Source organism: Paramormyrops kingsleyae, chromosome 12 (genome assembly GCF_048594095.1).
Source record: "Paramormyrops kingsleyae isolate MSU_618 chromosome 12, PKINGS_0.4, whole genome shotgun sequence".
NCBI lineage: Eukaryota > Metazoa > Chordata > Actinopteri > Osteoglossiformes > Mormyridae > Paramormyrops > Paramormyrops kingsleyae.
Window position 1 is genome coordinate 15,876,625 of NC_132808.1, and position 25,315 is coordinate 15,901,939.

Sequence of the window (25,315 nt, forward strand, 5' to 3'; positions counted from 1 at the left end):
AAATTTATAACCAAACCTTATTTTATTGTGTTAGAAAACACAACCCCCAAAAGGTAGGTCACACACTACAACTACAGTAAACACCATTACTACACAAGTAGTGACTTTTAAATATTATAGACATTACAAAAAATCCCTAATCTCTCCTTCATTTAAATTGTACTAAACATGACTGAAACATTTACAGTATGATCTACTGACACTATAAAAACAATGTTACTGGGTGCTTTTAAAAATCCATAACGTTTAAGGGAAGACATTTCACAGACTGTCATTATTTCATATGAAATACTTTACAATATTTAGAGCATCCTTCTGGATGGATTTTACAGCAACCAGAGACCAGGCATTTCAGTGCAAACGTTTATACAAGGCAGTCTTGGCTACAATACTCCCTTTTGACTTTGACAAAAAAAGAAATCTTTTTACACTGAGGATTTGATAAGGGCTTGATGTGACAGATCTGAGAGGCGTCCTTCGTGGGAGTCTCATTGACCGGCTCGGTGTCCCTATCTCAGGTACTGTGCATCACATGGAATAACAAGAGTGGCTCAGTGGACAGCAGAGTTACCTCACAGTTCTAGGGTGACCCAGATCCAACCCTGGGTTGAATCGGACCCCATTTTCACAACGAGTTTGAGTTTTCTTCCAGATAATCAGATTTCTACCCAAAGACATGCAGCTCAGACATAATTGGTTATTCTTAGTTGCCCTAAGTGTGTACATGCGTGAGTGGCTGGACTTTTGTCCAGGGTGCCATTTGCCCTAAATGTCCTGGGATTGGATCCTGAACAAATTGGACCCTCTCTAGATAAACAGCATTTGGAAAGAAAAAGGTAACAGTAACAGCCTGGCAAGAGGAGTAGGATGAAAATGCTAGACTGATTGAGATCAGTGCTATGTGTTGGCTACCAGTACTGAGTATATATACCCAGTGACATTTAAGTAAAAAAAAAAAAAAAAAAATCGACATTCCTTCATCTGCAGGAATGCTGCTGATTCTGAAATCAAGTCTACAGGTTCACCCACAGGTGTGAAAACAGGAGAGAGAAAAAAATCACAGGTGACTAACTGTTGGCAAAACTGAAACCCACCTGCACGAGGTTTTAATAGAGCGGTGTGAAATGGGTGGGGGCAGAGGATTATGGGTAACGGAGGTAGTTAAGCACATATGCGTGTCAGTCTATGGGGCCGTAAGCAAAATTAAATCAAAGCAAATCCTGTACCAGCTGTGATCGAACTCGTGGGATGGGCAGCGTTTGCTTAGCAGAGCTTACAAAGCCTCTTCTGCTGCCATGTAAGGGACAGATGGACAGAGTAAGATACCACAGTTGACAGAACCAGGAAAAGAAGAATTCATTCATAAATACAGTAATAACGTATTGAATCTATTATCTGATTGGCGTCTAAAAACTGAAGAAATGACTTTTCAATGTAAAACATCCTGAAAAAAGTGACCTGTGACCTGCATAGCGTGAGAGGATGTGTGAAATTAGTTTAACGCCGTCTACGCTACATTAACTTTGCCGATTTTATTGTGTGTACAGCTGCATAGACAAAGCAGGGATTTACACGTTTCCAGCTGTTGTGGCCTGTGATTGCCTATATACTCATTAGCCTATTGTGCTGCCAGCTCGCTACCTAAGAACAAATATAAGTACAGGAAACTAATTTATTTTTCATAAGAGAACAAAAAGTAAGTTGCTTTTGTTTTCCAAGGGAATAAAGGAACGACAGAGTGAAATGATAAACGGATTAGCTGCCCAGGAACAAGGACTTCCACGAATTTGGCTCTGAAGCCCTCAGTGCTGGCGGAGGAGTTTACCCAAAAAGTTCATGTGCCGTCCATCAAAAAGGAAGTGAGTCGCCAAAAACCTGATTCCTATGTAAACATAAGTTATTCCAGCCTGGCTCATTCCACCGAATTCAATCAAGTCATGAGCAAAAGCACAGCAGTGGCAGGGTTCCTGTGAAGACCCACTGATCAAATGCATTCACCATGTGGAGGTCGCGCCCCATGCGGGGGGTGGGGCGGGGGGGCGCACAAACTCATAATGCGGCTCATTTCGCTGTCTAACGGGAGCCAAACAGCAGAACCCCGACTGCTTGGAAGTTCACGTTCCACACAAGCTCACCGCCAATCAGCCTTTTTGGAATACAGAGTATTGGCACTCGGAGCTTGCCGGTACTTATAAATTTAGTGGACATACACTGTACATGACCTTACATGTACATGACCTGAGATTACGAACGAGACAGAGACCACGTTAGAAAGTGAAGCTCAACTTTCAGGCCGAAAAACTAGCGACGACTTGCTGTACAGTGCATGGCGAAAGTGGAATAACTTTTGGTTGTTTGTAGAATGCTTGCCTTTCTGAGAGGGAAAGACACCAGCTATTGAACACCAGAAAAATCAGCTCAACTGAGGCATAGTTGATTTAATTTTCAAACTCCTCCAGTCAAACAAGGAAAGGATTAAATTTTTCAATAGAGCTGTGTAAATTAAAAAAAAAAAACAGTGTCTAAGGACTTGTGGAAAAATCCTAGTGTAGCTTCTGGAAGTCTGGAGTATATGCTGACGTAACTGTGCCAGTTTCAAAGGGTTCCTACGAGGTGGGGTCTTCTTCAACTGCCTTCCTCCTCCTCTTCCATATTTGAATTGTGTCAGACACTTGTGATGGAAGTCAAGCAATTTGTTGGTTTTTGCAGTTTCTCCGACTGGGGAGTTGGGGGTTCCAGCACCGTCCGGAAGGTGAGAAGTGGAGCGCTGATGGTGCCCAGGTGCCCGGGACTCAGCGCTGGGTTCTGACGTCTGTTGCTCTCCACGATGCTGGATGTGTTTGAGGCCAGGCTCTCGCGAGTGCTAAACGAGAAGCAAGAAGTTAAAGACACTTTAGAAGCAACCCATTTCTGATTTACGCCACTCTCAAAAGTCTGTGCATAAGTTTATGTGGGCTGTACAAAAAAAAACTGATAAGTAGTAAAGTAAGAGCTCCTTGTGTAAACCTCGTGACTTTGTATACTCTGACTGCAAACATGAGGTTTAAAAGAATCATAAATGAAAGCTTGAGTAAGACCTGGCTTTGATGAAAACACTCCAACATGCCTAGAAGCACAAAAGGTACAAATAGAATTAATCATTAATTTAAAAGTCAATTTCCTAAAACTACTCACTAGTGAAATGATGTGGGTATGCAGCATAGGTGACTTTTTTCATTTCTCATTGTCACTGCAATTTAGTTCCTCACTATATACAAAGTCCAGTGAGAGAGCCTTAAACTGCACTGGAAGTATTTTTAAAGACTGCAGTAACCCTCATCTGCAGAAGTGGGACAAAAAACAGGGTCATTTATGAAGGAAAAGACACTACTGAATTCTGAAGTGGTTTATGTGTTGCCAAAATATGAAAATTCAAGTTATAATGTTCTTTTAAAAATTCAAAAAGTGGAAAATTCTGCGTGACCAGTTTTGGTTCACAGAGCAATCTAGCTACCAGGAGTCTTATTGACAAAATCCATGGTTCAAATGTAAGATTTACTGAATATTAAATATGATTGGGAACTAGATTATCCAAATTAGGCCAGCTTTTTCAAAACCAAGGAAAGCCAAGGATGGATGGATTATTTGTAAAACTGAAACACTGAACTCTGGCCTGGCATGGCCTTTATGTACCCTGATCTCATGCATTAGCCACGCAGGGCTAACCGACAGCACAATGTTACTCAGCACTCTGTGGAAGTAACAGCTGGAGATATAGAGGCATATAACTGAAATCGAACTACTGAAGGAACATGTCATGAATAACACGTCAAAAACTGAGCTCAGATTTGTTCATCATTAATGAATCATGATGCATCTTTCATCGCAAGCAGTTGCTACTGTATATTTGTTACTATATCTTTTAATTCTGTATATCTTTGTGAACTACTGAAGGAACTACTAAAAAACTACTGAAGGAACAAGTAATGAATAACACAAGCGAACTACTGATCTCATGTTTGTTCATCATTAATGAATCATGATGCATCTTTCATCTCAAGTAGCAACTATATTTGTTCATGATTTGTACTTCAGTAGTAATTGAGTATCTGTGCCCTGTCAAGTAGTCACCAAAATGTGTTAATTATGTACTGATCCCATGTTCGATCATCATTAATCATTCATAACGGTGCATGTATTTCATGCAGCTACTATATTTGTTCATGATTTGTACTTTAGTTGTAACTGAGTTGCTAAGTTACTTGTGCCTCCTCAACTAAAGTGTTACCCATCTTCCCTTTACCATAATGTAGAAAAAATAGATGCATACAGTAATATAAATGTTAACCCAGTTTTAGCAACAAAAAAAAAAGTATCTCTTTTCTCACTTTCCAAGCCTGCCTTTTCATGCTCTGCAGGTCACACGCGAACGGATGCAACAGATCTGTCTGGCCCAGTGCAAAAATACTCATTCATTCTGCTCCCTTCGGTCTACACCAGCTCTCCTGGTGGAGTAACAAAGGCTGGGAAATTCATTCCATTACTTTAGGTTGCTAAGAGCATTGATTAGTTTGCTGCCCTGCACTTCACGAAGAATTAAATAGGAACTCGGCGGAAACAAAAACCGTGGTTCGGTTTGCACGATCCCTTAGTTTTGCAATACATCTAAATCCGTTCATGCTACAATCCAGTGCGTGTTGAGCAGTGATTTCTCTGGAAGTCGTGCCTGTTAAATGACCAACAAAATACTAAAATGTGCGAAAATTTAACTGGGATATACACATGGCAGAAAAATATGTAAGAATGCATAACAAGCAAATGGTTTACTTAATGCAGACTGTATGCATGTACTGAAAAACATAATGAAGATATATACATGCACCGTGATAGTAGGCCATGCCCTTTTGCATCTTCCACGTCATCATCATCAACTTTGTCTTACCGTGGTGAGTTAAATCCACTGTCCACTGTTACGCTACTGCTGTCCATGCTGTCCAGGCGTGCCGAGTGGGCGGATTGTTGATTGTTCATGTTTTTGGTCTCCTTGGGGCTGAGGAGGGAAAGGTTCTTCTCAAACCTGTGCTGCAAGTCCCGTTCCTTCTCACGATCCAGCAGCCACTGTACAGTCCCGCCGCGCTCCTGACCCGCGGTCTCGGCTGCAGGCTTGCGAACGGCCTCTGAAGAATCATCATCATCTGAGACATTGTAGTAGTCAAAGGTAGCTTCGGGCCCAGAGGCCAGCTCTGTGCCCTGCTGGACCACCGTACCAGGGGACCCTGACAGCTGGGGCGACTTCTCAAAATGCTCGTGGTTGTTAAGCACCTCAGTGGAGCTCACATTTGGAGTCTTCCGCAACGTCCCCGACTTTGAGTAGCTGTTCTCCATGTAGCTGACACTCAGTGTATTATGAGGTGGTTTGAACAAAGTGTCTTTGCTAAAGATTTCTTTTCTCTTGTCTGTGCTGCCAGGGTCCATGTTATGTTGGTGTATCAAGCGTCCATTTACCGAAGGTTCTGGTGTTTGGTTCACTATTGGCAGGCAAATGGCATGCTGTGCTTTGGATGTCTCCTCTTTGTACTCTATTGAATGGGGGGAGGCAAGCTGAGGTGTTTGTCTCTCTGATGCACACCCCTTTTTGACACCCTCCGACAAGGTCAAAGTGTCATGGTCACCTTTGCCTAAAGGAGAGGGTGCACTGAGAATGGATTCATGGGATGTACTGCATTGAAAATAGTCATCAGCTGTGAGTTTGGGCAAACAAGGCTTCAAGTCACCATAGTTTGGCAAACTGTCTCTTTTGCTTTTCTCTACTGGGCTGCAGACCTTGGTCTCCTCAGACTTCCCCATGTCTATGTCAGGCACACAAACCTCATAATTAAATTTAGCAGCAGAAAGCATAATCCGTGAGTAGTGGGGTGCCTGAAAAGCCCTAAGGGTGCCATTGTCGGTATAGTAGCGACTTCTCTCACTAATATTGTACTCATAATTCTCTAGCATGCCCGAGGAGCTCATCCCCAGGGGTCCTTTAGAGTTGTCCATAGAACGGGACCTTTCTTTGGCCTTGTCAGACCTCTCGTCACGTGATTTCCTGTCCTGGGTGTGGCTATGGCTACGGTGGACTTTAGAGAATGATGTACCTCTGGATGGTTCTGGAAAGGGCATTTCTGTCCTCCTCTTAGCCAACTCTGCTGACACATCCCACTCGGGTGTAATGCGCAAGTTGGATTCCATGATATTCGGGATGCTCTGCATGAAGTACCTGCTCCTGTTGCGCTCCATGGAGTAGGAAGATACATGAGGCTCAGGATGGGTCTCCACATTTGGGATCTCTGAGGGCTCACCTCTGAGTGGTCGGGGCTTGCTGTGGGAGCGGTACTTCCCCTGAGCCTTGCGGTGCCCACGGCTGCGCCGGCTGCGTGGGCCGTGATGTCCGGCAGCACTGGCCTTGTTGCGCTGAGCTCGCTCCTCTTCCCGTCGTTTCATCACAGCCGTGTGCCTCATCACGTTCTCCACTGTCAGATCTGGGTTGATTCTCCGAATGATCTCTATCTCCACATCCCGGGGGATTGTGCTGGGCACATCCTCATCACGCAGGGGCCACTCCTCTGGGGGGAACTGTGCAGAGAAGGTGGCCACCTGTTTTGTTTTGTCCTTTTTGAAGCTCAGCCGGAAGAGCTTCAGTCCAAACTTTTTGGACTGTTTCTCCCCAGTGTTGCCCCCTTCTTTATGCTTAGTCTGAGTGTCTGTCTTGAAGGAGAAGTTCATGCTGCTTTTACTCTTTTCTGTGGCTGAGGCTTGGTGGGCAAGAGGAGTTGAGAAGGTATCTTTGAGGTCCTTTGGGGGATGTGGAGGGGGAGGTGAGTAAGAATCTTTGTGGTCCTTCGGTGACTTCCGTTGGAGTGTCGAAGCATGATGACTGGGCGGGTCATCGTGATACAAATTGTAGGAGTCGCAGTGACTTTTGTGATGGGACCTGTCTCTCACACAACCTGAAGTTGAAGGAGTGATCGTTCCAGACTGGGGGGAAGTACACTGTTGTTGCGATCGGTCAGGTATCCGCTCATCCAGGTGATACCATTTGCTGTTGGTTTTGATGAGCGAGGGTGTTATGAAGTACGTCTGTGGTGTTACAATGAAGTACCCTTCTTGGGATGGGAAGATCTTCCGTTCCCGCACCAGCATATTCAGGGTGTGTCGGAGTATCTCAGAACTTGGCGTTGGGACACCTGAGGATCAATAGAACAGATTGTCAGCAAATCTGGTGAACTCAGAATGAAGTTCTATATATATATATCACCTTAAGAAAATTGAGCATCAAAACAGTGACATTAAAAGATTGGATCACTCCAAAAGTGTGTCCATCAGCAATCTATTACAATCCATCTGTTACAATCCATTCATAAGACATTTTTGTTCAAGCTGTGTTGATGCAGAGTGAAAGGCAGTATATACAAACACGCGCATTCCTATTGCATCTCTGCATTTTCAAGGTGCAGCAGTAAGCACATTTTTGCCTGATTGACTTCTGTCATTCAGTGTCAGGGGCAGTTCTGTTGCACCCAGAATCCAACTTTCTGGAGCTCTAGGTATTGCTTTCTGTTACATCACAGTGCCACATCACCCGCCCCAGCTTGATGAAATGCTCTGAACCAATCACATTGGTTGCCGCTCATCTCTTTGGCCACAGTATTTCAAAAGGCTCTGAGACAAGCCTAATGTGTCTACCAAAAAATTTGTTCTTTTGAGCATCATCATAAGTTGTTTTAATAATTTTTCCCCAACTTAATTTCAATTTAATTAAAAAACTAGCAAAATGTTATGGCATAAAAACAAGTTTTTATTGGTGTAAATGTTAAATTTACACCTCACTCTTAGAAGTTCTGACAGTTTGTGAAGGACAGAACTCTGTTCCATGTAGTTCTGATATGACATTGCCGAAAATCAACTGCCCAAAGTAAATTGAGTTCTGAGTTACATTTGTGATGTCTAGTCACTTACAGTAACCTCTAATTACAGTAACCTGTTGTCCCCTTATGATCCTACAAAATCCAGTTTTGTTCAACTAAGCTCTTAGATGTAGGCAGCATATAGACTTTAGGCAAATGTATAATTTGTGAAAGTATCATTATTTTCAGGAACTAAATTTCAACTGTAGTTCTGCACACAAACAGGTGCCCCGCGTACCCCACCCTCATACAACCCCTGATTGGATAATAGAAAAGCTTTAACTAGTCAGGGTGATGTGTTGCCTGTTATTACATCATACTGGTGTAGCTGCCATACTGACATGATGCAATCAGAACCCTTTTTAATAATTCACAAGTAAGAGCTTCTTATGAATTATTAAAAAGAGCTTTGACTGGAGTCCGTCTATATTAAAGAGTGATAGAGTTGTGATTTTAAAATACTATGAGCTTGAGTAGTAAAGCTCCCCCCCCCCCACCCCCCCACCCTCCACAAGATAGGTCGGCCATTTTTTTGCTGAATATTTGTCAAGGACCTACACAGAGCAGTTTAATGAGATGTTGACATGGGTGGGGGCTTTATATCGACGCAATGAGCCTACATATTCCCTTTTGCTTAGCGTGACTCCCGTTGTGAAGTAACCACCAACGTCAGATCTGTGCAGTGGTTCATCTAGAGCCTAAATCATTTTCATCTTCCTACTATTGGTTAATATTTCAAGGGGTCCTGTTTTCCCTGCCCTTCAGGAATGTCTCGCTCATTTTCTCCAATCCCACCAGCACCAGTACCGTAACCTTTAACCTCCCTAACCCCACCTGACCCCAAGGAAGCAAGAAATAAAAAACAAACTCGAAATCCTCCCCTGACCAGCAGGAGTGGTGCTGGACCATAAGGTTAAGTCATCTGATTGACCAGGACTGTCTGACACATAGATAAGCCTATTGATCAGGCTACCAGGCTACTACTGTACATAACTGTATTTAGAAGTTTGCTGTAAAAGCCTATATCTGGATCAGCTTGTTTTCTTGTCTTAATCCAGGTAACACTGTCCTTTATTTTCAAGTCTCATACAGATAGGTGAGGGAATGGTATAAATTCTGTATTCTCCAGGAGATACGGTCATATAATAGAATTAAAGTACTGATGTAATTGACCACTTATTCATAAATCTCTTCTGGTGATGTGATCATGCAAAAGTACACAAGAATGCAGTCGAATAGTCTGACAAAGTGCTGCACCTCCAAACTGATCCCATTCAAGCCTTTCTGAGTTTTGACAACCCGACGACTTTAAAAGGAGGGCATATGTCAAAGACGTCCACCATCTCCCGTATTGCTCATTTCATCCTGATAGTCAGATGTAATGTGCTATTGAACACTTGCATAATAATTCCCATACTGCAGGACCCAAATTTTGGGATCTAAAAACTTCTAGTCCTGAAATTAAGGTAGTTCAAATTAGATCAGATCAGTAGATATGCTCAAGACCTTATTTCTCCCCCGTCTCCCCCTCACACCCTCCTTTCCAGTTTTCTGAAGACCCCATAAATTTGTCTAAAGGTATACTGAACAGCTAGACAATGAATAAAATGTTGAAACAGAATTCTATTGCTTCACAAACCTTACTATGATATGTTTGGTCAGTTTTGTTCATGCCAGGCCCTCAGGAATGTTTGTTAGCTTTTAAAAATCATAATAACGGCAGCCCATGTGCAGAGACCTAACATGGTTTATGAACTGTCTGATTCTGAGCCTTGACTATGGACTGCAAGCAATTATTCAAAAGCAATTTTTTGGTCCTTGAAATATTTAAAATTGATCCAAAAATTCAACTTTAAGACTCTCTTCAACATATTTTACAGTACCTTGTGGTGTATAATAAATTCTAGATGCGATCCTTCAATACAGATGCAAGATTTGAGCATTTTTGTAAAATCTGCAGAAAACTTGCTGTAGCATTGCTTTATAACAATGTGAACAAACACTTGACTGCATTTGATACTGGTTTGAGTACTGAGTACTGCGTAATGGATAAACTTCACAATGGGTGGTATGGTGGCTCCGTGTTTAGCACTGTTGCTTCATACCTCTAGGGCTGGGGGTTACAATCCTACCTCACCTGCCCATGTGGAGTTAGCATGCTAACCCTGTGCTATACAGGTGTCTTCTGGGTAATTTCACTTCCTCCCAGAGACACACAGTTAGTCGAATTAGCATCTTTAATTTGGTCACAGTGTATGATTGTGAGTGTGTATTTATGCTCATCCAAGGCTCATCCAACATTTCACCCCATGCTACCCAAAATATGCCCCAGGATCCCATGACAAATATAGGGTTGGATAGATTTCACAATGTAGATACTCCACAGTTTCATAAACACATTTAATACTGTCTTAAAGAAAATCCCGCAGTTTTGTCATCATAGTGATATCTAAAGAAGTGTCGTAGTGCGTAACTTAGAAGCCGCTATACCTGGGAAACAAGTGATGAGGTGATCCAAAAGGGATTCCTGCGTGACGGGCTGGCGTGCGGAGTTCATGGCCGAGACGGCCAGGCAGAGGATCTCGCCCAGCGGGATGAACTGGGACTGGCTGATGGGAGACATGCCAATGGGAGACATGCCAATGGGAGAGACATCACCTGTGGGGAAGCAAGTTTACACGGCGGGTCAGACACTGTTATGCTTAGGCCAAGGTTATAGACAAGTTTGGCTGTCATTCATATGTAACGTTTTTGTGGCTGCATGGGGCTAATCAAAGAAAGGCCTCTAAATGCGCAGGACTCCATAAGTGCTATGTTTGCCGTGGGGAATGAGATGGAAGGGCTTCCGGACAATGAGTATTTACTCCACACCTGTCTTTGTAGTTTAAACATGTATCTTGGGTTTGGGTTGTGGAGCTAGAGAGCCTGAACGGGATCCTAGTCCATCTTAAACCATTCACACATACATTTATTCACACACTAAGGTTTGGAGCTACAGCCATTAGTTCTGATACAATACGAAGTCCTAGAGGAAACGTTCATCAGACCCAGAGCTATTGTCGTATCTGGAGAGGGGGGTGGCGGGTGACTCAGCAAGCTTCTGTGATCAGAAGGTCACGGGTTCGAGCCCAGCCTCGGAAGAACAGTCACGTGTCCATGGGCCCTTGAGCGAGACAATTAACCCCCAGCTACCTGGGCATCACAAGCTAGTCGCCCCTTTGCTATGACTCCCAAGCCTGCTCTCACCTGTAAGCGTGACTCATGGAGAGCAGGAGGAGGCAAAGAGAACTTTCCCCACAGGGATTACTAAAGTACACACACTCCTCTACTTACGAACTTTCAGCCATACGAACGAAGAGGACTGTAAGTCCAAATTGTGTTCATTGGGCTCCCGTTTCCTGTCTGCAACATCAATTTCTATTTTCTGCGCACCAATTCTGCCCAGTATGACTTCTGGCCGCCACTCCCTCCGCGCAGCAGCATAACGTGCGAACTCCCAGCATCCTAGTTCTTTGTACTTGGTATACCCTTAAAATGATGTTGAATAACGACTTATGGACATTTGAAGTTACAAACGGCTGTTCAGAATGTATCTCGTTCGTAAGTAGAGGAGCGTCTGTATCTCTATTCTATTCAAGCCTACAAACACAAGCAAGTATAAGTTACTGGGAATATTTTTATTTCTATTCATATTCATAAATATTTTTTATCTTCTTGTTTCCCCTAAATCTCTTATATTATACATGTACAAAGGGGTTAAGCGTTGGTACAGAAACAGAAAAAGGTACAATGATGCAACAAAATTTATGAGTGGAAAAGTTGCATTCATCTAAGAATGTAAAGACATCTTTGAAGACAATTTTCTATATTTTATGAGCATAAATAATGAAAATAAAAAGGGATATAAACAGAGCAATATGAAGTGGATTTTACAGCATCAGACTGGCTTTTTTGTCGAGTATTTTTTAAGTGAGACCTGTTGGGTCTTCAAACAAATGGACACACAGACAATATTTAGTGTCCTTCTGTACCCCAAAAGCTGGGTTTCAAAAAGTGTAACAGGCATAAACTGTGACATTTACCGACCTTCAGTCAAATAAAAAAGTGTTGTAAATGTAAACAGATACATTATACATTCTGGCTTTTTCGTAATGCTGAATAACTATGCAAATTACAATAATTTAATCTTTACATTTAACTGATCAAAGAAGTGATCAGAAATAATTTTAAGTTGGGGTGGAACGTGTTATTTTAGCTTCCACTGATTCTCTTCTTTTGAGATTTTAAAATGGTTTAACAAGTGGTTCATAAACTTTGAAAGTAGCATTTTTTCCCCACCGAATGAAACAACTGCTTATATTTCCTTCTATAATTGAATTTCATTTGAAAAACACAGATTGAATATATATTTGTGAAACCTACCACAAGTCTACAAACAGTGAGTAACTTAAGTTACCTCACACTGTGGCCCAGCAAGTAGCACTGAGCTGGCTCCCACCTGCAGGAGTAATAACTCCCATTTTGCATGTGTGTGGACTCTGCATGTTCTCCCCGTCTTGTGTTGCAGTCCAAAGACATGCAGACATGCAGGCTAATTGCGCATGTGCCCCCCCCCCCCCCCGCAACCCAGTCTGGGATAAGTAGTTAGAAGACGGATGGGTGGGAATTGTCCAAAGTGGATGAACACATGAAATAAAGGTGTACATTAATCAGGGTGACAAAGAGGACAACATAGGCAGTATGTAAAGAGAGGCGTCAAAGCAAAGCAAATATACAGAAAGAAATTATCCTGACTATAGAAAGCAAATGTCACAAGGAAAGCGAAATCCTGGGCATTTCGGTCATTTTACGTCCGCATAAAAGGGGACAAGTCCGGGAAAAACAGGACGCGCGGTCACCCTAATTTTAACAATTTTACACCCTGGAAAATTAATGCAACAAGTGTGTAGAGAAAACAAGCCCATTCATGAAGCAACTTGGTGATAAACATGTAGTGTTTCAGGGACATTGTGTGTGTGTGTGTGTGTGTGGGGGGGGGGGGGGGTGCAGGCATTTTTAGACACTGGCACCCGCGACACCCCTGCTGCAGTGTACAGTGTACAGTGTACAGTGAAGACTGGCACAGGATGCATGTGGAGCCCATGCCTCACACTCTACCTTCCCTACAGAAAGGTGACCACAGTGTGAACCCGGCCCTCCCATCTCCTCCAGAGAACATGGCCTGACAACAAAAAAAAAGAAAAAAATGGAACGTGACACGGTTACCCAGGTGAGATCCTGTGGAATATGCGAGACACAGTGTTTGTGGCGGGGGGGGGGGGGTGTATGGATATAAGGGAGTCAAAGAGGCCTTCATAGTCCTCCTATAAACTGTGTAAAAACCCAACAAAATAAAACATATTGTGATCAAAAATAAATAAATCCACATTGATTATTCTTGGGATACCTTTTCCCCAAAAAACCCTTCTATGGTGCAATGTAACAATGTTAAATACAGTCACAAAAAGAGTGAAAGAGAGTGAGAAATCCAGGAGAGAAACAAAACATTCAGTACCTTGGACTTTTTCTCAGATTTCTCTCAGACTCTAATCCCAGCAAATTCAAAAGCAGCCGTGTAGCTCAAGCCTTTACACAAATAAGCATTCACTCTGGGGCCTTACCCAGAATGCTCCAGTCCACACAAAGACAACAGAGGTGTGACCAATCATATTGTAGCTGGGTATGCATGCCTCTGAAAGCTTCTTCCTCGTAATGCCCACTGACACACAAGCTTGTAGACAGCCCGCTGGACCCGTTGTCATGGCGATGGAATCCCAGTCGCTCACCGCGCAGCTTTCCGTGCCGCCTTTCCCAGCCCACTCACTTGCTGGCTACTAATTACAAATTAAGGTTGCGCCGCTTTGCTGGGCTCAGCAAAAGCTAAATGGCCGACAGCGAGTGAGAAGCGCCACCCTCACCGTGACTCTGAGAGCAGGTGCCGGTGGGGGTCCTATTGTTATCTCTTTTGAAAAGGACAGGGGCAGCCATCTTATTTTAGGGAGGTGGGGAGCAGAATGGGGGAGGGACCACTAAGGACTCCACAGTCCACAACCACGTTACTCTTATGTGTGAGATCAAGTCCGGTGTATTTTTTTGTGATTCACTGTGGTTTTTAGCCTCGTTCGGCGAATGTCACACAATGTGGCCGAGAGAAGTTGAGGGTTTATGTGTGAAAGACAAAGCTTCTGCATGTATGTGCATGTATACAGTAACAATGTTATTAAATATGCATACGCATGTTAATAAACATGTAGCCGATAAGTCAGACAGTTAACAGGCAATCTAGACTGGCAGGGGCTGTGTCAAAAAAAAAAAAGTTGGATATAAAAACTTGGAAAAAAAACACTCCTTTGCCAATCTGCTTTTTCACTTTCATTTCACTTTCCCTGATAACAAGCTACTTCTGTTTGCAGAAGTGAGTTTCTCTACACTAAATTATAACTTACTGCAAGACCAGCGTAATCCTAGACTGTGGGTTTTGGCAAAGGGCTGTAACATTCGTGGTCACTCCCTGCCACTTGGCACTTCTCATTTCTGCACATTTAATCAGGTCATAAAAAGGTTCAACCACATATTTAGGCCAGGCGATGTTGCAGATGGCTACCTGAGGTTTACACTCTTCAGCTGCCAAAACATCCACACCTACAATACTCAGTTTGCTCTTTTTTCTAGGTTAATACTTTAACATTTATTGCCCCAAATTAAGAAACATGATAAAAGTGTCTTCAAAAAATCCCAAGAAACAATCAGAAAGCAGAAAGCACCCCCAAGCTGCATATTACCGTAAAACTTATGATAGAATATTTATACTGTCTCTTCATTTTTCCTGCAAGTGCACTTGCTGTATTATCGGTATTAGCTTTGCCTACCTGTTTTTTCCCTTTGCCTGTACCCAGAGAAAAAGTACTGATAATTTTCAGCACAGGACCCAGAAATTGCCCTTCCCCAAACTCATGCAGGCACTTTCAAGTTTGCACTCCTATTATGGCGAGGAACAGCGTCTGCTCCGCACAGCAATCAAACTCAAACTACAGTTTCTAATTTTAGAGGGCTAATCGGGCCAGAAAGCTGGCAGCACTTTTCCTCTTCTACTCTCAGAGGTCGAATCTCGGATATAAGCTGATAAAGTCACCAAGCATGACATGGATGTGATTCCAATTGTTACACTTTAGTACATCTATAGTAAGTTAATTACTTCAATTATTTCCATCCATCCATCTATAATCCATCCATTTATCATCCATTCACCTCTGGAAGCGTAGGTTACAAAGCAGGGGTCACCCTGGATGGTATGCCAGTCTATCACAGAGATGGCCTAAGGACCCCAACCTACAGGACTGCACTTATAGTATCTCTAAGCTAACTGACCTGATTTAACTAACCTAGTGCCATTATTACTGCACTACTTGAATTATGTACTTGTTTTGGAATAGAACTAAAAAATATGGTGTTGCAGGTGTTCAGGATATGAACTGAAATATACTATTTTATTCATCTCAGTAACCTGCTCTGTAGTTTTCAGGAACTTTGGCCGGAGTGTTTATTCTGTACTGAAACATGCCAAGTGAGTAGAGACTCAAACAGCTCACTAAAACTCCAAGAAGCTCATGCCAAGTCGTGACTGAATTGGGGGGGGGGTGGGGGGGGGGATTGATGTGGCCCAAGAGCACTGTTCCCATATTTATTGCAAACTCACACACAAACAAAATCTCTAATAAGGCTACAGAAAACGGTTCACACTCACTATTCGTTTTTAGTTCACATATTGCAGTTTTCTTTCCTAGTTTTCTATGGGACAATAGAACGACATATGAAATTAAATACAATTTGATTAATATATTGTAAATGTGAGCCAACTTGATCATATTTGAATGATACATTTTTATTACTAAACGTGAACTTTTAAGTCCATCCATCCATTTTCTGTAAACATTTCATGTAATCCTTTTCATGGTAGGAGGGGATCTGGATCCTATCCCATAGGCTATGGGAGCAAGGCAGGGAACAACCCAGGATGGGACGCCAACCAATCATAGGGCACAAGGCAGGGAACAACCCAGGATGGGACGCCAACCAATCATAGGGCACAAGGCAGGGAACAACCCAGGATGGGACGCCAACCAATCATAGGGCACAAGGCAGGGAACAACCCAGGATGGGACGCCAACCAATCATAGGGCACAAGGCAGGGAACAACCCAGGATGGGACGCCAACCAATCATAGGGCACAAGGCAGGGAACAACCCAGGATGGGACGCCAACCAATCATAGGGCACAAGGCAGGGAACAACCCAGGATGGGACGCCAACCAATCATAGGCCGCACTCACACACAAGTCACACACAATTACACACCTATGGGCAATTTGGTAACTCCAGTTAACCTCAGCATGTTTCTGGCCTGTGGGGTATTCTGGAGGACCCAGAGGAAACCCCACGATGACACGGGGAGAACATGCAAACTCCACGCACATGGAGTCACGGCAGATATCGAAATCCTGCTCCTAGAGGTGCGAGGCAAAAGTCCTCACCACTGTCCCATTGTGTAGCCGCCGTGGAGTTTCAAGTGAACATAACTCCTGAAGAATGCTAGCCCATAAAATCTGAAGACATTATATGAAAACAAAATTGGGGGGTTGTTCTGAAAAAGCCATAATCCAAAACCAGAACCTGGGGATTAAAAGGTTTGTCCCCCCCCCCCCCCACATGGCTGTCCCTGTGCCGCTGGTGATGCACACGGAAAGCAGATTAGAGGGACACAAAGTAATGGCGGGCTGCGGCATCGGAACAGAAGCATCAGCAGGTGTGACAACACACAGTAGGGGGAGGGGTGGGCGGCACGGGGTGGAGCAGAGGCAGAGCCAGTCAGAAGTTGGTAGGCATTAGGTTAACGAGTTCATTCCATCCCATCATGCACTGCTCTGCTAATTCCTCTCTTTGGTCATATCAACGCACATGTCAGGAGCAGATGATGCACACCGGATGAAAAGAAAGGCAGAGAAATGCAATAGGAGAGGCACCAGTGAACTGCCACTTCATGACTTCAGGAGTGGTTCCTTCATTTCATTCTCTTTGGGGATCAGTGCCAAGCAAGGATAAGCCATATATTAAAAACAAATCATATTAAAAACATTGCATGCGATAAAACGTTAAGGAGAAATCACATGCTGATATGAATTCAGCTCAGGCCAGACAATACAGCCGTACGTTTAGCCTCCAAAAGTTTATCGAAACCTCGTGTCAGGAAGCGAGGAGAGGAAATGCTTGGTCTCGGCAGCGTGTCAGAGCACAGGAAACTGGAGGAATTTGGGGATGTTTGGTTCTTTATTTAAGGCCAGACATCTCAGAACAAAGGTCTATAGACATCCACAACTACAACAAAAATTAGAAAGCCAAACAAATAGGAGGAACACGCTTGTAATAAACACGAATGACATCCATGTCTGGCTGTGACTGTTTACAATGACTCATAATGACTCGGTAAAAATAAAGAGATCCATCGGCATGAATAATGTCACAAAAGTAGCTATATAATCACATATTTAAAAATTATATTTTTAAATGGCCAATGAAGTCTGGATTTACTGTTAAAACTCCTACTGAAATGACACTGGAGAAAATCATAGTCAGCCAAACGTAAGGGGAATTTCGTGACAACATAAATTTCACTCTTCTCAAAATGCTATTCCATTCAATGGGCCTGCAAATAACTAAAGTTATTAAGTTATTAAATTAAGTTACTCAAATACAGAGTGGAGATCCCGGCTGTGGACAGCTGTAGGAAAGGAATGATGCTCAAACTATGGACAAATTAGACAGTCAGGAACACTAATCCTGGAACTGGTCATAAACATCCCTCATATAGACGTATGCGGCGTAATAAGAGTAAGTATGAAACTAACAACAGGGTTAATGAACAGCAGATCACCTGCCTCAACAGTTTCGCGAAACCATTTTCAGGAAGACCACATAAGCCTCTACCTGGACCCGAAAAACCTGGAATTCCCCCTCACAGCTCCGTCTCTGACACGTCTCGGACTTTTCTTTCAAATCTTCTCACATCTTTGTTATTTACTTTCAGGCTACTATTAAAATCCCCCGTGAAGCCAGAATTGTTACATTATAAATATCTTTAAGGCATTTTGATATCATATTCTATTCACAAACTGTTCTCCAACTTTATGCCAAGTTTTTATTTCACAAGCAAGGGTTTGATTTAAGATTCGTTTTAAAATGTAACTTTCATGTCAAATAAGTATGCTGATTATGCTGCAGATGTACTCCCAGGGAGTGGATTGTAATTACACTTTGTCAACATTGTTAAACATTATGGTTATACAGTGATAATGGGCTGTGGTTCAGTACAGCTGCTGAACATATTTCTTTTTGTCAGGGCTTAGTGATGTCAGCTGTGATTTCCACACTCTTTATGTGGCATGATTATTAATGTTACACCGTATACTTTGACGACACACACACACACACACACACACAAGTTGGTCTTCCTCTCTAAATGGGGACCATCCATTCATTCCCTAATCACAATCACAGCACCCTTAACCCCTACCCATCCCTAACCTTAACCATAAATAACCAACCCAAATACAATTTTGCATTTTTACTTTTTTGATTGCATTCACAGATTTTTTTTATAAAACTGAGGTTATCCAAATGGGGACCTCAAAAGATGTCCCCAAAAGTAAGGAAATTTCAGGTTTTACTGCACTTTGGGGACAATTTGGTCCTCAAATGTGATCTATGCAAACCCCCCCCCACACACACACACACACACACACTTTGTTTCAGAATACTCTGGCACTGAAAATCTACTGCTAGTTGTATTGGCCCTGCTTTAGCATCTCATACCTTTAATATACAAATATCTCAGACGCAGCCCCCTAATAATGACCTCCTTAGCATCACTTTATAAATATTTCTTGCTGTTGTTATATTCTGTTACAGAGGAATGTGGCACATTTGGTGATATCTGGATTAAATTCACTGGATCTTAGCAGGTGAATCAGACCAGAATAAAACTCTGAAACATACAGGAAGAAGCAGACTACTATTCTGGGGTGATCATCTGGCCTCTTCCATTTCCTGTGGGAAATTTAAACTACTCTGCAGAACTCTGTGCTGAAACTCAGTCCAGTGGGTATTCTATGAATATACCCTTCCCCAAATCCCAAATGCTACTGATGCATGGCAAGGCACGATGGACGAGATCACAGCGGCGTGAGGAAGTTTCCTGGGAAAGAAGGAATGGCGTGGAGGAGCATGTGTTTACCACAACTTTTAGCAGAACATTCAAGATACCAGATCCGCTCAGAGGAACAATTTCTGAGAAATGCTTGAGGAAAACCTGGTTGGTACCAGGTCAACCAAGATGAAAATGACCTTTGCCACAAAGTTTGAGTTCAGAATCAGAGTGTGGTACTGTAATTCTTCATTCACCTGTAGGCTGCTGTCCCAGTATGTCCCAATTTGTTCTAAAAAATTCACGTATGAACAGCATCACCTGTGATGCCTCAGCTGGGATGTAAGACTTCTTCTGGGTGGGACACATGACAGAAGCATGTGTTACGACAAAGGGAGCAAGGAATGGGGACGTCAGACATAAAAGAGGTGAAAGGTTTGATGAAATACCGTGGAAACCACATACAGAGATCATGTCTGTGCGGGTGAAATTGATCACTATAAGCAGATGATCATTATAACAGATTTCAATCTAATTGAAATTGTATTCATTACCTGAGTATATGGTAATAGAATGGACAGCATGGCTATTTACTGAATTTTATTGACTCTTTCAATATACAGTGCAGCTGTTTAATACTCTTCATATCACAGTACTGCATAACTCAAATACACTGATATATCGTACTGTATTGGGGTTTCATTGCTGCATTTCTTTGGCTCGTTTTTGGCAGTTTATCATAAGCTTTGAAGCTATGAGTCTGTATTTTCCCATATGTTGTCATACAGTATATAAAAACCCCAAAATGAACACTGTAAGTGGACTACTTGATTACTATAAGCGATTTATTTAAACAGTATTTGTAGAGAAATGTTTTTGTCCCAAGCTTTTTGATTCATATAAGCAGTTGATCACTTTAACCATGATCACTATAAGCGGTTTCCACTGTATATCAGAACAAAGAGTTTCACACATGAAACGGGGTTTGGGTTATGAAAAATGGAACATAACATCCAACTAGGTTTAGGAATCAGGGTCTGGACATGTTTTCACTGGTGAGAGAACACGAAGCAAGCCTTCTCTTATTGATAATAAGGTACAGGTGATGGAAAGGACTCACTCCTCATCTACTGTCAGCCCAGCATAGTCTTACACAGGCCTATGTCATTATCCTGATTTAGAGGCAAAAAGAACATGAACTTTACTGATACCATACATCAGCTATGTAAAAGTTATAATAAATGACACATGGAGGCTTCTGTTTAATGTAAAGGCACATGTGACATCATTTTGTGATATTTTAAGCCCCCAGACCAGAAATAAAACACACAAATGAGACGTGTCACATGTAGACTGTAAACCTGACTTGATTATACACTATTCCTACTTTGCAGAGGTCACCTTTAGGGTAGTAGAAAGCACCGGAAAAAAAAAAAACATCTTAGTGGAGAATGACGACAAGTCTGACTTTTGTCAGTACCTCTGGCGGTCAGACGTCTACCGCAAATGAATTAGCTCAAGAGTCAGACACGAGCGTTTATAATTTATGTGCTGGAACATGTGAGGAAGGTCAAGCAGGACCTGACCAGGCGATTATACAGAGTGAGCCACCAGGGTGTCGGAGACGAGGCCTGAGGCCTGAGCTCACGACTCGCGCCGGCTGTAGGGCAGGTTGAGACCTACGCTCCAGAATGGATTGTATGCAGTGTCAGCTGAACGCATTCAAATAAGCATAGCGATGTAACGAGAAAACACATGTGAATTAGGCAAAAATGTCACAATTATGCTATGGCCTACATGCTGTTTGTATTTCTGAGTGTGTTTGTGTGACAAATGGGAGCAGGACAAATGTATAAACAAAAATGCTACGTTAAAAGTCCAAAATGCTTAAATCATTATTTCCATACACACACACACACACACACACACACACGCAGACACACATACGTTTCTATCCATATGTTTGTGGGGACCATCCATTCATTTCTATGGAAAAAATCCTAATCCCAACATGACAACCTTAACCCCTTCCCAGCCCTAACCTTAACCATAAGTCACCAAACAGAATACGAGACTTCTGACAATTTTAATTTTGATTGCTGTCTCAGATTTTTATAAAATTGAGATTCCCCTTGTGGAGACTGAAAAGGTGGTCCCTACAATGTCAAAATAACAGGTATTTATTACATTGTGGGGCACATTTGGTCTCCACAACATAATATAAAAGTCACACACACACACACATGTCAGGTATACCTATCCTTATGGGGACCGCTCATTCACTTCTATGGGAAAAATGCTAACGCTAACTATAACAACCTTAACCCCTACCCTGCCCTAACCATAACCATAAGTAACCAAACAAAATGCAAGAGTTTTTGCATTTTTAGTTTTTCCATAGCAGTCACCGATTTTTATAAAATAGTTTTCCCTTATGGGAACCAGGAAACCGGTCCCCATAAGGGAAAAAAATTGATATTTATTACGTTATGGGGACATTGTGTCCCCATAAGGATAGGTATACCCACTCGCACACACACACAAACACACACACACACATACAAACATACATATATTCAGGTACTAATAAGTTATATCCAGAATTCTGTTTTAAACTTTCAAAATTTGAAGTGTTTACAGCTGAATTTCCTATCATATTGGGATTTTAATATTAGTCTTTAGTTAGAAACTCACATTTGACCATTACATGATCAATTCCTATGAGATAACAGTGCAATACTTGATTATTTCTACATTTGTAGTACCTAAAATAATATGATCATCAATTCAGTCCTTCTTGTATACAAAGAGAAAATGACCAGTGACCAATAACAGAAAAAGTTTTTTCTAACCTCTGCCTCCTATTTTTAGTGATTTTTTTTGCCTGCTATTATATATTCATCCAAAGTGATCATACACTTTAGCCTTTGACCTAAGAGGTTGCTAGGAAACCTGAATACGCCTCAAGCAAATGTAGACTTGGCAGCTAAGACTTTGCTGCCATTCTCTGTCTCTCTATGCTTTTTTCTCTCTGGGCCTTAGCAAGCCACTTGTTCCCATTCTCAGCTAACCTCAAATCCATTCTGGCTTTGGAACAGAATTCAACTTTCTGCCCAAAAACCAACAAGGTGCCATTCAGATACAGTCAATGCGTCACGCACTTAAAAGACCCTTCATGGTACCAGTGACTTCCACCAGCTAAAGAAAAAGTGCTGTGGCTGTGGTGGTTTTCAGATCACCTTCAAATGGGAATGATGAAAGCTTAGGTCAGGAATGCCACCAGATGCCCATCAAACAGGGACTGAAGCCCCTCACACCCTGTAGTGACAGTGACACAGAGGTACAGTCTCCCTGACCCTGTTAAATGGATACAGGCACGATGCAGCCTCAATGCGGACGACTGAAGGCTTCGGACAAACAAGCCAAACAAAACCAAGCACCATATCCAAAAGACGCCACACCCACTGCGTCAAGTTTCATGTTTTCACGCCAACCTAAGTCACGACACCGTTTACACACTCCGTGCAAAGATCTCACCACAATTTGTGTTTTTTTTTTAAAATTTCTACAGTAACCTCCACCCCCAAGTTTGGATAGTGTGGGGGGTGTATGTGTATTTTACTCATCACAAAGTCACTTCCTTATCCTGTTAGCCTGATGCTAGCTTCCCAGGGACGCCTACACAACGCGTTCGTTGGATAACATTGCGACCATACACTACTGTGGAACAAGGGCACTGAGACGACAGCGGGCAGGAGTCTGATGACACACGGGGGAGCAAGAAAAACCCAGCAAAAGACTACTGTAAACGCATGCATCCCCAAGTCTCGGCACTTAAGCACAGTGTGTGTCATTCTAAGTGTCATATGCATATGGTGCTTGCTTCAGGTCACCGTGTTCTGTCGTAGATCACCTCTCCTTGATTCCAAGTCTCTCCCCCCCCCTCCCCAAGGTTAAAACGCATCATAAAAGCGCCCTTGTTTTTTTGACTGAACGCGGGGTGCCCAAACTTCAGCCGCGACACTGACGTCCCTTCAGAAGTGAGAGGATTCCCGTCGGCCCAGATTCCGTAGCCCGGCGCCTTGCTGTCTCACGTGACCGTAGAAGGAGGATGAGAAGGCGTAGGGGATCAGTGACAGAGCAGAAACCTAAAATGGGGAGCTCCTCGCCAACGTGCCCATCCTGAGATCTGAGTGATGTTTATACTTTAGCCATTCCGTGGAACCATACCGAGACATTCCCCTCAGATGGCCCACGATTATCCGCAGCGTCCGTCAGGTTTAACGCACAGGCAGATCCCATCGTTTCTAGTCAGGATCTGGACATGAATGTTTTCGCCAGTAGCTAAATGGCCCAACTCCCAGCCCGCGGCCCCCGGGCCCTCGATATGGCTCGCAGTCGGACCTACCTGATGTGACGTATCCTCTGGGTGACTGGGACGTGACGGGGGGGTAGGGTTTGTGTAGGCGGTAGTCCTTCTCGCTGCGGGACTGGGCGCGCTCCGAGGCCCGTTCGGAGAAGTCGGAGCTGGGCCAGCCCCGGCGGAGGGTGGTGCTGCGGGTCTTCTTCATAGTGACGGCAGCAGCCGGCTACCCGCGGGCTCACACCGCTTCCCGCATCTGTTGGGCTCCTCACCCCTGCTCGGAGCACCCGCCACAATCAGGCCAGAGACATGGCAGGCGGCTATTCAGTCGACGATGTCCCTCCGTCTCTCCCTCGCGCAGACGCACGCATGCACACACACACGGACACGCACACGCAGACACAACACGTGTACGCATGCACGCGCGCGCTCGCAGACACGACGGATCCGTTACCGCTGCTGGCGTGGCCGATGCGGTTGATCTGGACAGGAATGACTTTGGGTTCCTTCTGCCTTCTTCAGTTGATCCAGTTTTGCACACGTCCCACAATGCATTACACTGTACTTGCAATCGGTCCCGATTTATAGCTTCCAGATTCACGTGCGAGGAGAGGCACGCACTGTGGCTTCTCAGCTGCGAAAAGGGGGAGGCAGGGGAAGGAGGGAAGGGGGAGGTAAGGGAGGAATTGGGGGGGAGGGTGGTCTGGTTGGTTGAAGTAGGAGGTGGTGTTGCGGGGGGTGGATGAGGGGGAGCCCGGAGATTTTCGGCGTTAAAGACCCTCGGAGTCAAACAATAGCTCAATTCAGTGCCGGGGCGCTTCACCAACTGTGAGCAGCGCCGCACAAAAGGTCCAAACAAACGAGAAATCCCGGGGCCTTGGGCACTGGCCTGAAATAGCACGGCCGCGGGAAAAAGAGCCAGCGTCAGTTGCCGTCTTCCTTGGATCAGGGATGAGGCTCGTTCTTCACAGATGACAGCGGAGGGCACGGTCGTGGGGGGAGGAAGAGATGAAGAGGTGATGGAAAAAAAGGAGGGAAAAAAGAAACAATGGCTTTTTCTTTTCAGCGATCAGAATCCGATCGGCGAATCAATGGAGCCGCGGTAGCAAAGAGACGTCCATCACAAAGCGACTCCTCCTCTACCCCCCCGCTGCTGAAAAGATGCTCAGGGAAGGTGTGTGTGAGCGCGTGTTTGTCTGTGCGCATGTGTGTGCGTGCGTGCGTGTGTCTGCTGAAGGGGGGGGGGGGAGCGCGTACGCGTGCCGTGTCTGCTCAGTCGCAGGAACGCGCCCGTAAGAAACAGAGAGAGAGAGAGATGAGGAGCCGCCGGTGGCATCAGGTCCTAGAGCGAGCGAGAAGATGGGGCCCAGCAGCACGGCTGGATGTTGTCATTCCGGTCCGCTGCCTATCCGGGGTTTCAAGGGACCCCTCTGTGGCCGCGCTGCTCCGTTTCCCTGGAAACGGGTCCCTGGACGCGCCGATCCTGGTGCTTGGAGCCTGAGAGGATGGTCGCAGAGAGCCGCTGTTCTGCCAGCCGAGGTTCACCTCAGTGGCGGGGCCATCTTCCTGTCAGCCTGCAACCACCCCCCACCCCCACAGGTTCCCCCAGTCCCTGACTCCCAGCCCAGCCAATGAGAAGCCGCTATATTTACATGCAGAAGCTGCGCAGCCTTCGCTGAATGCACCCCCAGCCCGAGAGAAACGGTGGAATAAAAAGAAAAAAAACACATATCTGGCCTCACGGAGGCGACATCATCTCCGTGTGCCGGCGGAGCTCCTCTCTGCCGGCGTC

At 44.0% G+C, this 25,315-nt stretch overlaps 1 protein-coding gene across 3 annotated transcripts; it reads right to left on the reverse strand.

The window, feature by feature from the left end:
• LOC111845328 (storkhead-box protein 2-like) lies at window positions 1–25,101 on the reverse strand. Of its 3 annotated transcripts, XM_023814663.2 has the most exons (5): window positions 23,978–25,101; window positions 23,569–23,797; window positions 10,416–10,583; window positions 4,922–7,205; window positions 1–2,863 (listed from the first exon to the last, which is right to left on the reverse strand). In XM_023814663.2, the coding sequence occupies exons 2-5, from the start codon at window positions 23,729–23,731 to the stop codon at window positions 2,665–2,667; spliced, it is 2,814 nt and encodes a 937-aa protein (XP_023670431.1). In that variant the 5' UTR covers window positions 23,732–23,797; window positions 23,978–25,101; the 3' UTR covers window positions 1–2,664. The 3 variants fall into 3 exon arrangements, with proteins under 3 accessions (XP_023670431.1, XP_023670433.1, XP_072553672.1); XM_023814665.2 differs by lacking the exons at window positions 23,569–23,797; window positions 23,978–25,101 and adding an exon at window positions 14,834–15,044; XM_072697571.1 differs by lacking the exons at window positions 23,569–23,797; window positions 23,978–25,101 and adding an exon at window positions 13,480–13,865.
• Between the last annotated feature and the right edge of the window lie 214 nt (window positions 25,102–25,315).

Excerpts from the sequence above, each read along its gene's own strand:
- LOC111845328 (XM_023814663.2), bottom strand. The coding sequence starts at position 23,731 with ATGAAGAAGACCCGCAGCACCACCCTCCGCCGGGGCTGGCCCAGCTCC. Across the intron at positions 7,206-10,415 it reads CCTCATCACTTGTTTCCCAG|GTGTCCCAACGCCAAGTTCT; the intron begins GTATAGCGGCTT and ends ATTGATCCTCAG. Across the intron at positions 2,864-4,921 it reads AGTGGATTTAACTCACCACG|CACTCGCGAGAGCCTGGCCT; the intron begins GTAAGACAAAGT and ends CTTCTCGTTTAG.